The sequence below is a fragment of the Callorhinchus milii genome, unplaced genomic scaffold (assembly GCF_018977255.1).
Source record: "Callorhinchus milii isolate IMCB2004 unplaced genomic scaffold, IMCB_Cmil_1.0 Scaffold3, whole genome shotgun sequence".
Taxonomy (NCBI): Eukaryota; Metazoa; Chordata; class Chondrichthyes; order Chimaeriformes; family Callorhinchidae; genus Callorhinchus; species Callorhinchus milii.
The window spans coordinates 25,360,765-25,374,042 of NW_024704744.1; the positions used below are offsets into that span (position 1 = coordinate 25,360,765).

At 50.8% G+C, this 13,278-nt stretch overlaps 1 protein-coding gene across 1 annotated transcript in view; it reads left to right on the forward strand.

Moving 5' to 3' along the window:
• The first annotated feature begins 5,499 nt into the window (after positions 1–5,499).
• The window catches only part of ift172 (intraflagellar transport 172), a 62,924-nt gene continuing 55,145 nt past the window's right edge, over positions 5,500–13,278 (forward strand). The window contains exons 1-5 of the mRNA XM_042333279.1: positions 5,500–5,628; positions 9,988–10,131; positions 11,024–11,136; positions 11,808–11,847; positions 12,074–12,139. Of these exons, the coding sequence (XP_042189213.1) occupies positions 5,590–5,628; positions 9,988–10,131; positions 11,024–11,136; positions 11,808–11,847; positions 12,074–12,139 (402 nt within the window). The 5' untranslated portion in view covers positions 5,500–5,589. The remainder of the gene's footprint in view (positions 5,629–9,987; positions 10,132–11,023; positions 11,137–11,807; positions 11,848–12,073; positions 12,140–13,278) is intronic.

Consider the following 13,278-nt stretch of genomic DNA (forward strand, 5'->3'; position numbering starts at 1 on the left):
AACCTTGGGCAAATTTCCTTATTCCACATGCCCGATAATAATCCCTCAAGAAAAAAATACTAATAAGTTGGTCACTTCAATCCACGACTGTGTGTGGGACACTGCTGTGTGCAATTGGCTGCTGTGTTTTGCCCATAGATATACAGTCAATTCACTTTACAGTATATTCTGTGAAGAGCTTTGAGACGTCTAGAAGACGTGAAAAGCACTATATCAAATGCAAGGATTATTATTATTATTAATAAGAACTTTAACCATTTACAAAACAACTTGCATTTATACAGCACCCTTCACATTCTGGAGCACTTCAGTGGTGGAGTCTGACATTTAACCAATTTTTAACCATAATTTGAGACGTCAAGCAGACGTGAAAAGCACTATACCAAATGCAAGGATTATTATTATTATTATTTAGGTTCTGTGTTTCTTTTGTTCTTTTCCCCAAATGCTGGACGGCAATATCAATGGTTTTATCAGCAGTACCCCCAACACACACTCTAGGTTCCCCAAGCCTTGGCTCTTGCCAAACTGCGCCTAATATTTTCTGGAATTGAAGGGCGCTATATAAATGCAAGTTGTTGTTGGAATTAGGTAGCCAGGAGGTGTCCCTCCAGGGAGAGAGTGTGCGTTCTATTCCAACAATCTATCATGTGTAGGTGTGGGACGTCCGGGTTCGGTTTGTACGGTATACTCTCAAAGCATGGTGATGTGTTTCCGCACGTGTTAAGACACCCGGCTGACCAAACAAAAACAGCTCAGCGTGAGGAGCTGGGGGTGTAGCTCAGCGTGAGGAGCCGGGAGTGTAGCTCAGCGTGAGGAGCTGGGAGTGAGGAGCTGGGAGTGTAGCTCAGCGTGAGGAGCTGGGAGTGAGGAGCCGGGGGTGTAGCTCAGCGTGAGGAGCCAGGAGTGAGGAGCTGGGGGTGTAGCTCAGCGTGAGGAGCCAGGGGTGTAGCTCAGCGTGAGGAGCTGGGAGTGAGGAGCTGGGGGTGTAGCTCAGCGTGAGGACTCAGGAGTGAGGAGCTGGGGGTGTAGCTCAGCGTGAGGAGCCAGGAGTGAGAAGCTGGGGGTATAGCTCAGAGTGAGGAGCTGGGAGTGAGGAGCTGGGTGTGTAGCTCAGCGTGAGGTGCTGGGAGTGAGGAGCTGGGGGTGTAGCTCAGCGTGAGGAGCCAGGAGTGAGGAGCTGGGGGTATAGCTCAGAGTGAGGAGCTGGGAGTGAGGAGCTGGGTGTGTAGCTCAGAGTGAGGAGCTGGGGGTGTAGCTCAGAGTGAGGAGCTGGGAGTGAGGAGCTGGGGGTGTAGCTCAGCGTGAGGAGCCGGGGGTGTAGCTCAGAGTGAGGAGACAGGAGTGAGAAGCTGGGAGTGTAGCTCAGCGTGAGGAGCCGGGAGTGAGGAGCTGGGGGTGTAGCTCAGAGTGAGGAGCTGGGGGTGTAGCTCAGAGTGAGGAGCTGGGAGTGAGGAGCTGGGGGTGTAGCTCAGCGTGAGGAGCCAGGAGTGAGGAGCTGGGGGTGTAGCTCAGCGTGAGGAGCCAGGAGTGAGGAGCTGGGGGTGTAGCTCAGCGTGAGGAGCTGGGGGTGTAGCTCAGAGTGAGGAGCCGGGGGTGTAGCTCAGAGTGAGGAGCTGGGAGTGAGGAGCTGGGGGTGTAGCTCAGCGTGAGGAGCCAGGAGTGAGATGCTGGGGGTGTAGCTCAGAGTGAGGAGCCGGGGGTGTAGCTCAGCGTGAGGAGCTGCGAGTGAGGAGCTGGGGGTGTAGCTCAGAGTGAGGAGCTGGGAGTGAGGAGCTGGGCATGTAGCTCAGGGTGAGGAGCCAGGAGTGAGGAGCCGGGGGTGTAGCTCAGCGGGAGGAGCCAGGAGTGAGGAGCTGGGGGTGTAGCTCAGCGTGAGGAGCTGAGAGTGAGGAGCTGGGGGTGTAGCTCAGAGTGAGGAGCTGGGAGTGAGGAGCTGGGCATGTAGCTCAGGGTGAGGAGCTGGGAGTGAGGAGCCGGGGGTGTAGCTCAGGGTGAGGAGCCGGGAGTGAGGAGCTGGGGGTGTAGCTCAGGGTGAGGAGACAGGAGTGAGGAGCCGGGGGTGTAGCTCAGTGTGAGGGGGTGTAGCTCAGTGTGAGGAGCCAGGAGTGAGGAGCCAGGGGTGTAGCTCAGCGTGAGGAGCCGGGAGTGAGGAGCCGGGGGTGTAGCTCAGCGTGAGGAGCTGGGAGTGAGGAGCCGGGGGTGTAGCTCAGGGTGAGGAGACAGGAGTGAGAAGCTGGGAGTGTAGCTCAGCGTGAGGAGCCGGGAGTGAGGAGCTGGGGGTGTAGCTCAGCGTGAGGAGCTGGGAGTGAGGAGCCGGGGGTGTAGCTCAGGGTGAGGAGCCGGGAGTGAGGAGCTGGGGGTGTAGCTCAGGGTGAGGAGACAGGAGTGAGAAGCTGGGAGTGTAGCTCAGCGTGAGGAGCCGGGAGTGAGGAGCTGGGGTGTAGCTCAGAGTGAGGAGCTGGGGGTGTAGCTCAGAGTGAGGAGCTGGGAGTGAGGAGCTGGGGGTGTAGCTCAGCGTGAGGAGCCAGGAGTGAGAAGCTGGGTGTGTAGCTCAGCGTGAGGAGCTGGGAGTGAGGAGCTGGGGGTGTAGCTCAGCGTGAGGAGCCAGGAGTGAGGAGCTGGGGGTGTAGCTCAGCGTGAGGAGCTGGGGGTGTAGCTCAGAGTGAGGAGCCGGGGGTGTAGCTCAGAGTGAGGAGCTGGGAGTGAGGAGCTGGGGGTGTAGCTCAGCGTGAGGAGCTGGGGGTGTAGCTCAGAGTGAGGAGCCGGGGGTGTAGCTCAGAGTGAGGAGCCGGGGGTGTAGCTCAGAGTGAGGAGCCGGGGGTGTAGCTCAGAGTGAGGAGCTGCGAGTGAGGAGCTGGGGGTGTAGCTCAGAGTGAGGAGCTGGGAGTGAGGAGCTGGGGGTGTAGCTCAGAGTGAGGAGCTGGGAGTGAGGAGCTGGGCATGTAGCTCAGGGTGAGGAGCTGCGAGTGAGGAGCTGGGGGTGTAGCTCAGAGTGAGGAGCTGGGAGTGAGGAGCTGGGGCATGTAGCTCAGGTGAGGAGCTGGGAGTGAGGAGCCGGGGGTGTAGCTCAGAGTGAGGAGCTGGGAGTGAGGAGCCGGGGGTGTAGCTCAGGGTGAGGAGACAGGAGTGAGAAGCTGGGAGTGTAGCTCAGCGTGAGGAGCCGGGAGTGAGGAGCTGGGGGTGTAGCTCAGAGTGAGGAGCTGGGGGTGTAGCTCAGAGTGAGGAGCTGGGAGTGAGGAGCTGGGGGTGTAGCTCAGCGTGAGGAGCCAGGAGTGAGAAGCTGGGTGTGTAGCTCAGCGTGAGGAGCCGGGAGTGAGGAGCCGGGGGTGTAGCTCAGAATGAGGAGCCGGGGGTGTAGCTCAGAGTGAGGAGCCGGGAGTGAGGAGCTGGGGGTGTAGCTCAGAGTGAGGAGCTGCGAGTGAGGAGCTGGGGGTGTAGCTCAGAGTGAGGAGCCAGGAGTGAGGAGCCGGGGTGTAGCTCAGAGTGAGGAGCCAGGAGTGAGGAGCTGGGGGTGTAGCTCAGAGTGAGGAGCCAGGAGTGAGGAGCCGGGGGTGTAGCTCAGAGTGAGGAGCCAGGAGTGAGGAGCTGGGGGTGTAGCTCAGCGGGAGGAGCCGGGGGTGAGGAGCTGGGGGTGTAGCTCAGAGTGAGGAGCCGGGAGTGAGGAGCCAGGGGTGTAGCTCAGGGTGAGGGGGTGTAGCTCGGGGTGAGGGGGTGTAGCTCGGGTGAGGGGGTGTAGCTCGGGGTGAGGGGGTGTAGCTCGGGGTGAGGGGGTGTAGCTCAGGGTGAGGAGCCGGGGGTGTAGCTCAGGGTGAGGGGGTGTAGCTCGGGGTGAGGGGGTGTAGCTCAGGGTGAGGGGGTGTAGCTCAGGGTGAGGAGCCGGGGGTGTAGCTCGGGGTGAGGGGGTGTAGCTCGGGGTGAGGAGCCGGGAGTGAGGAGCCGGGGGTGTAGCTCGGGGTGAGGGGGTGTAGCTCAGGGTGAGGAGCCGGGAGTGAGGAGCCGGGGGTGTAGCTCGGGGTGAGGGGGTGTAGCTCGGGGTGAGGGGGTGTAGCTCGGGGTGAGGGGGTGTAGCTCGGGGTGAGGGGTGTAGCTCGGGGTGAGGGGTGTAGCTCGGGTGAGGGGGTGTAGCTCGGGGTGAGGGGGTGTAGCTCGGGGTGAGGGGTGTAGCTCGGGGTGAGGAGCCGGGGGTGTAGCTCGGGGTGAGGGGGTGTAGCTCGGGGTGAGGGGTGTAGCTCGGGTGAGGGGGTGTAGCTCGGGGTGAGGGGGTGTAGCTCGGGGTGAGGGGGTGTAGCTCGGGGTGAGGGGGTGTAGCTCGGGTGAGGGGAGTCGGGGGGGGTAGCTCGGGGTGAGGGGGTGTAGCTCGGGTGAGGGGGTGTAGCTCGGGGTGAGGGGGTGTAGCTCGGGGTGAGGGGTGAGCGGGTGGGGGGAGCTCGGGTGAGGGGGTGTAGCTCGGGGTGAGGGGGTGTAGCTCGGGGTGAGGGGGTGTAGCTCGGGTGAGGGGGTGTAGCTCGGGGTGAGGGGGTGTAGCTCGGGGTGAGGGGGTGTAGCTCGGGGTGAGGGGGGTGGGGGGGGGGGGGGGTGAGGGGGGTGGGGGGGGGGGTGTAGCTCGGGGTGAGGGGGTGAGCTCGGGGTGAGGGGGTGCAGCTCGGGGTGAGGGGTGCAGCTCGGGGTGAGGGGGTGTAGCTCGGGGTGAGGGGGTGAGGGGGTGTAGCTCGGGGTGAGGGGGTGTAGCTCGGGGTGAGGGGGTGTAGCTCGGGGTGAGGGGGTGTAGCTCGGGGTGAGGGGGTGTAGCTCGGGGTGAGGGGTGTAGCTCGGGGTGAGGGGGTGTAGCTCGGGGTGAGGGGGTGTAGCTCGGGGTGAGGGGGTGTAGCTCGGGGTGAGGGGGTGTAGCTCGGGGTGAGGGGGTGTAGCTCGGGGTGAGGGGGTGTAGCTCGGGGTGAGGGGGTGTAGCTCGGGGTGAGGGGGTGTAGCTCGGGGGTGAGGGGGTGTAGCTCGGGGTGAGGGGGTGTAGCTCGGGGGTGAGGGGGTGTAGCTCGGGGTGAGGGGGTGTAGCTCGGGGGGAGCCACACTCAGAGACTTGCCGCTCGTCTCTCCCCCCCCTGGACTGGCACAGCAGCAGTGAGACGGCGAAACGCCCCTCCGAGCCTCCGCCTTGTTCAGAGAGGCCGCACCCCCGCGTCATCCTCGTGTGCCGGGTCCGTCACCAGGAGCAACGGCGACTGCCCACGTCACCGATCCGTGCGTGCGGCTGTGCCCAGGATGCGGTGACGCGCCGGCGCCGGTGACCCAGGTGCTGCGGATCGGCTGGGCTAACGTCACCGATGCGTGCGGCTGTGCTCAGGATGCGGTGACGCGCCGGCGCCGGTGACCCAGGTGCTGCGGATCGGCTGGTCACGTCACCGATCCGTGCGTGCGGCTGTGCTCAGGATGCGGTGACGCGCCGGCGCCGGTGACCCAGGTGCTGCGGATCGGCTGGTCACGTCACCGATCCGTGCGTGCGGCTGTGCTCAGGATGCGGTGACGCGGCGGCGCCGGTTACCAGGGGTAACGGCGGCTGGGAATGCACAGCGAGAAGCAGAGCCCGTAAACATGCAGCTCAAGCATCTCAAGACACTGCTGACACCTCAGGTGAGACCGGTGGGCGTCCGTGTACACCCCACCCCCCACCCCCCGGGGAAGTGTGTCTCCAGCCCGGGGGGAGCAGAGGTGGGCGGAGGGGCCCGGGGCTGGTTGGGCCGAATGGCCTGTTTCTGTGCTGTGACACTGTGTAACTCTGCGAACGTTACTTTTCTCCAGATCATGGAGAGAACATAGGGACAAGATTCAGCCCATCCCCCCCCCACCACCACCCCCCACCTTCTGCTATTGTATTAGGTTACAGTGCATCTTTTAATCTTTTGAATAGATTCATAGATTCATAGAATGTTACGGCTCAGAAGGAGGCCATTCGGCCCATCGAGTCTGTGCGGCTCTTTGACAGAGCGTCACTTTCACTATCCCCACTCACCAGCTTTCTCCCCATAACCTGCAAACCCGTCTTCCCCAGATACCTATCCAGTTCTCTCTTAAAAGCGGTTATCGAATAGGACTTCACTGCCCTTTCAGGCAGATCATTCCAAATTCAAACAACTCACTGAGTGCAAACATTTCTTCTAACCTCCCCTCTGCTTCTTTTGGTAGATATCTTAAGACTGTGACCACAAGTCACAGACACACCTACCAGCGGAAACAGCTTTTCCTTATCTAGCCTGTCGAAACCTTTCATGATCTTGAAGACCTCTATCAGGTCCCGCGTAACCTTCTCTGCTCTAATGGGAAAAGTCCTAACTTCTCCAGCCTGTCCTCATAGCTAAGGTTCCCCATTCCTGGTATCATTCTCGTGAATCTCCTCTGCACCCTTTCCAGTGCCTTAATGTCCTTCCTGAAGTAAGGTGCCCAGAACTGGACTCAGTACTCCAGCTGAGGCCTAACCAGTGTTTTGTATAGATTAACCATAACCTCCCTACTCTTATACTCTATGCCCCTACTAATAAAGCTCAGTACACCAAATGCCTTTTTTACTGCCTTATCTACCTGCCCCGCTACCTTTAATGATTCACTTACTTGAACACCCAGATCTCTCTGTACGTTCACCCCCCTTAAGATTGAGCTACCAAGTCTATATTGCCTCCTATCATTTTTCCTACCTAAGTGTATCACCTCACACTTATCCACATTGAAATCCATCTGCCACATGTCAGCCCATTCCACCATTCTGTGTATGTCTGCTTGCAGTTGGTTACAGTCCTCCTCACTATTTACTACCCTACCTAACTTGGTATCATCTGCAAACTTGGAAATAGTGCTCTCTATGCCCAAGTCCAGATCATTAATATATATTAGAAAGAGCAGTGGTCCCAATACCGATCCCTGGGGGACACCGCTGCACACCTCCTTCCATTGCGAGAAACACCCATTAACCACCACCCTCTGCTTTCTGTCACTCAGCCAGTTCTTAATCCAAACTGCCACTGTCCCCTTAATACCGTGGGCCTCTAATTTTTTTATTAATCTCTTATGCGGTACTGTGTCAAAAGCCTTTTTGAAATCCATGTAAATAATGTCCACCGCATTTCCCTCATCAACCCTCGCAGTCACCTCTTCAAAAAATTCTATTAGATTTGTTAGGCAAGATTTGCCTTTAACAAATCCATGTTGGCTGTCTCTAATTACCTCGTGTTCCTCTAAGTAGAGATTTATTCTGTCCCGGATTATGGTCTCCAGTAGTTTTCCTATTACCGAAGTTAGGCTGACTGGCCTGTAATTTCCGGGTTTGTCTTTCTGCCCCTTTTTGTAGAGGGGGGTAACATTAGCCACTCTCCAGTCTCTTGGCACCACTCCTGTGTCCAATGAAGATTGAAATATAATGGCCAAAGCCTCCGCTATTTGAACCCGTATCTCCCACAGCAACCTTGGGTGAAACCCATCTGGTCCTGGTGACTTATCAATTTTGAGCCCAGTCAATCTTTTCAGAACTTCCTCTCTGTCTATAGTAATCTGATCTATTTCCTCTACCCTCTCATCCAATACTGTGGCATTTGGGGCATCCATTTCCGTTGTGAAGACAGATGCAAAGTACTCGTTCAGTACATCAGCCAAGCCCTCTGCCTCCACAACAAGATTGCCGTCATTGTCTTTGATTGGCCCCATCCTACCTTTAACTAACCTTTTTTACTTTATGTGCTTGTAAACTATTTTAGGATTCCCCTTTATGTTACCTGCCAACCTCTTCTCATGAGATCTTTTAGCCTGTCTTATCACTCTTTTAAGATCACTCCTGCATTCTCTACAATGCGCTTTGCTATCCTCAGTATCTTGCATCTTCCAATTGTCGTACACCGTCTTCTTCTTTTTCATCCTAGACAGAATATCCCTGGTCATCCAGGCTGGCTTGGTTGTCGCACATTTCCCTTTTGTGGGAATATATCTATTTAGACCTTGAGCTATCATATCTTTGAAGATCTCCCATTGCTCATGAGTCGTTTTATCTGCTAGTCTTACTTGCCAGTCCACCAACTCTAGGTCCCTTTTTAGCCCATCAAAATTAGCCCTTTTCCAGTCAAGCATTTTCACCCTTGACTGTACTTTGTCCCTGTTCATGAGTAATCTAAATCTAATAATATTATGGTCACTGTTACCTAGATGCTCCCCTACCGAAACCTGTTCAACCTGACCTATTTCATTCCCCAGGACTAGATCCAGCGATGCTTCCTTCCTCGTAGGACTGGAGACATACTGCTCAAGAAAATTTTCCCGTACACAGTTTATGAATCTTTCTCCTGCCTTGCCCTTAGCGCTACTCTTTTGCCAGTCTATATTGGGATAATTGAAATCCCCCATTATCACAACTCTGTTCGCCTTACATCTATCCACGATCTGGCTGCAGATCTGCTCCTCTATCTCCTTCCCGCTGTCTGGTGGTCTATAGTAAACCCCTATCAGTGTAACCACTCCTTTCTTATTTCTTATCTCTAACCAGATGGATTCTGTTGTCGGGCCCTCCAGAGCCTCGTTCCTTTCTACAGCTATAATTGTATCCTTAACTAATATTGCCACCCCTCCTCCTTTTCTTCCTTCTCTATCCTTCCTGAACACATTATATCCTGGAATATTTAACTTCCATTCCTGTCCTGGCTTGAGCCATGTCTCGGTTACTGCCGCCACATCGTAACCCCCTATGGCCAGTTGAACCTGCAGCTCATCAACCTTATTCCCTAAGCTATGTGCATTTAGGTACATGCATTTGAGGAAATTGTCCACTTGTTCCTGCTCTACACTTCCCACTTGTCTTTTTCCTCTATCTCTAATCCATTGTTTATCCTTGGATACCCATCCCCCCTCGACACTGGTTTAAATCTGCCCCTTCGCAAGGAAGCTCACCCCTGCCTTGCTTAAGTGCCGCCCATCCTCAAGGTAAAGATCCCACCTCCCCCAGTAGTGGTCCCAATTGTCCAGAAAATGGAAATCTTCTTTTCCGGACCATTTCTCCAGCCAATCGTTCATGCGCCTGATCCTTTCATTATGGTGCCTTGTTGTCCGAGGTACCGGGAGTAACCCAGAGATCACCACCTTGGATGTTCTGGACTTGAGTTTGCTCCCCAGCTTTTGATACTCACCCTGGAGCATCTCAGCCCTCTTCTTACCAATATCGTAGGTCCCCACATGGACCACGACTTCTGGACATTCTCCTTCCCCCCGAAGAATCTTGTCCATGCGCTCTGTGAAGTCCACTACCCTTGCACCAGGAAGGCAGCAAACCATCCTAGCCTCACGATTCTGATTACAGAAGATCCTGTCAGTGCCTCTTACTGTTGAATCCCCTATCACAACTGTATTGCCCTTGTGAACCATGCCCTTGTCCTGTTGGGACAGAATGTCCACTGCAGTCCTCATGAAAGGCTTCCATGCTCTCGATAGCTAATGTTGAGTACCGATTAGAGACTGGTACTCTGTTGGGGGTGCTCTGCCTTGAACAAGCCCTCTTCTTGCCCCGTCGCACTGTCACCCAATCACTTTTAGCATGAATGAAGGGTGGCTGTGTGTTGGGCTCCTCTGGGAGTAGTCCTTTTCTTGAACTCTGTCCTCCTCCAGTACCCCTCTCTCATGGCTCCTATACAGCGGTGGGCTGCTATAACTTAGTCCTAGGGGAGTGAGCTCCTTCTCATCCCTTGATAGCTGATGAAATCTGATCGTCTGCTGTACATCTGAAATTTGCTTGTTTTGCCTCGTTTTGCGTTATCACTTAGTGACCTCTTTTGATGTGTGCTGTTAAAAGAGAGGTGCAGCGCAGCACATTATTGTACCAAGGGTTTGGTGTGGACTTTAAAAATGGTGGCAAATTGTAATCAGAAAAAAGTAGAAGTGGGAGACTAAAGTCTGAAATATTAAGTAAAAATTTAACATTAATGTTACTTCACATTGTAACCGACTATTCTCCCCCCTTCCCAGGATGGTGCTGCAAAAGTAACGTGCATGGCATGGGCACCGAACAATTGCAAGTTTGCAGTTTGTACTGTAGACAGAGTTATTCTTCTTTATGATGAAAATGGAGAAAGGAGGGATAAATTCTCCACTAAACCTGCTGATTCCAAGGTAAGGAAATCTGCTTGGAATATAAGTGTATTAAATGGATAAAATGTGTAGTATAGGTGTCAGTCTGGTTCAGTTGGTAGCACTTTTGCCACTTTGATCTTTGAATTAACAATCGAGACTGACACTGCAATGCAGTGTTGAACATGCCATCTTTTGGATGAGACGTTAAACTGAGGCACAGTCTGCCTGTTCGGGTGGATCCATGGCACTATTCGAAAAGAAAGAGTTTCCCCTGGCCAACAAGCCCTCAAATAAAATTGGTTACTCCCTTCACTGGCTGTTTGTGAGACATTGCTATGTGCAAATTGGCTGCTGTGTTCCCCTATAAATACACAGTCCTATATCAGAGTAAAATCCTGTGAAGAACTTTGAGATGTCTCAAAGACATGAATAGGCACTATATGAAATACAAGGACAATTATAGTAAGATGTACATACTCATTAATGCATTCATTTATAGAAATTGTCATTTTTTTGGTCAGCTGTGTGTCTGACATATATGGAAACACATCACCATGCTTAAGAGTATCCAAACCAAGCTGAGATTTCCATGTATCCCACCTACACACACAGACAGATTGTTGGAATGGTTTGCACACTCTCTCCCTGGAGCAATGCATCCCGCTTACCTAATTCAGGTGCAGATTGGCAAGAGCCAAGACTTGGGGATCCCAGAGTGTGCGTTGGGGTACTGCTGGCGTCTATCCAGCTAAAATCGCGTAGCTTGCCATTGATATTGCTGTCTGGCAAGCTTTCCGGCTGCTTGTCCAGCTTGAATCTGGCTTCCTGGACTGACTAGTTGGCTTCCAGTCATACACAAATTATATTGTAACTATTTGTACACTGTTTAATATAATTATTTTGTTTAAAATGCATATACTTTATGTTTCAGTATGGTAAGAAAAGCTACACAGTAAAAGGCATGTCCTTTTCACCTGACTCTACTAAAATTGCTATTGGACAGACGGACAATATTATATACGTTTACAAAATTGGAGACGACTGGTAAGTCATATACTCTGTTGGTGCAGATTACTTTTGATATCAAATTGAAATCAAATATTGGCTCAATCCTTACCTAGGGAGGAAACAGTTTTCCTATAGATTAATGTTTGTACAATGTATAATAGACTAAGAATATTATTTCACTATTTTATTTCATCAGTTGAATTTCATCAATTAAAATATAGATTTTTAATTCTGTAAAGTTAATCTTGTGTGAATGGTTTTTGCAGTTGTATTTTGTTGAATTTCTGTTGTCATAATGTTAGCATTGATTTCCTGTTATCAGCAGTTATCTGAACCTTTCCAGTTCTCCCTTTCTCTTTATACATATAACAGGATTGTTAAATGCATTACATGCTGCAGATGTGTCTCAAATCACAATTGGATCCTGTCTCCATATTTCAAAACTGTTAATTTGGGATTCCTTTTGTGGGCATTTTACAATTACGGAATTTACAGATTATGTGATATCCACATGAAGGGGGTTGTAGCAGTTTCAAAATACTTGGTAGGAAGTGCTGTAGTTGTATTAGGATTTTTTTTGTAGCTCTTTCTACTTCAGTGTTTATAAAACACTCACACATGGCAGAATTACATACAGGAGAATATTATTTGATGCTTAAAACCATTCTATTTAAATTTGTTTAGCAATTCTTTATATATTTTTCTAGGGGTGACAAGAAGGTGATCTGTAATAAATTTATCCAGACGGTAAGAAGATTTTATGTGAATGTTTAATTTCCTTGTTATCTGGACCCTTATTTCTTATAAACATATTTGAGCCCTTTCACATCTGAAATTCCATTCCCATGAGCTCGAAATTTGGTTAAACGGTGGAAAAGGCAGGTGTTTTTGGTGTGAAAAGTTGCTGAATGTGGAAACAATTTACAGATTTTCTTGTTCATTACCTGGAATTACATTTTCTTTTAAATTTCAGAGTGCTGTTACTTGTTTAATCTGGCCAGCAGATCATGCAATTGTGTTTGGACTAGCTGAAGGAAAGGTAATGAATGTATTTTGATTATCCTATTGAGTCCTCCAACAGCTTTGCACCATTTAGTTACACTTTTTGTTTATAAATAATAAATAGCAAATAATGCATTATTTTATTGATTGTTAGAAATTCCCAAGTATTGAAAGCAGCAGCAATGATCAAGGGGTGTCAGGCTCCGCCGTTGTTAAGCGCTCCGAGACGCTGCCCCACGTGAAGGGCACTATATAAATGCAAGTTGTTGTTATTGGCGACTTAATGCTGTGTTTAGCTTGTACTTATGGAAGGTAGAGAATGACTCAAAAGTCCAAGCCCCTAATAAACTCATCCCTTGCTCCCTGCCACTGCAAGGTTTAACTTGGACATGTGACCGTTCTGTGCGGGGATTCTGTTCCACACTTACACCAGATTCTCCATTGCGCATACATGACATCATGGTAGCAGCACTGTGCAAAGAGCCTTTACTTTTTCTGTTTAAAAAAAAACAGTATATAGTTTCTAGAGTATTTCTAGGATATTTTCTCGAGCTTTCAATATATAAATATTGCTAGATATCAGAAGCAAGTTTAAAATTTCACAAGTGGCATTCTAGCACCAGTTAAATACATTAGGAATAAATAATTGTTCCTATTAAATGTAATAATATAATATTAATAATCCTTGCATTTGATATAGTGCCATATCACATCTTCGAGACTTCTCAAAGCGCTTCAATGAATATACTGTAAAGTGATTTGACTGTATATTTTATGAGTGAAATGTAGCAGCCAATTGGGCACAGCAGTGTCCCCCAACAGTCATAGATTGAGTGACCAAATTATTATTTATTTATTTATATATTTTTTGAAGGGATTATTATCCCCGGAAAAGCAATCCGCCAATCGACTAACAACTGGGAACCTACTTGATGTTAATCATTAAACGATTAACAATCATACAACTACCTATTTGCTTGGTAAACAGAGGTTTGTGGAGTAAGAAAACTTGCCCTATGTTTCGCCCTATTTGGGAATCGAACCCAGGTCCTCTCTCTTGTGAGGCGAGTACTCTGAACACTAAGCTACAGGACTAATATTGTTCTTAATATTGGAAATGTAAAATTGTGGTCAATGGATATTTATTTCTATTGCAATAATATCAGTACAATAACT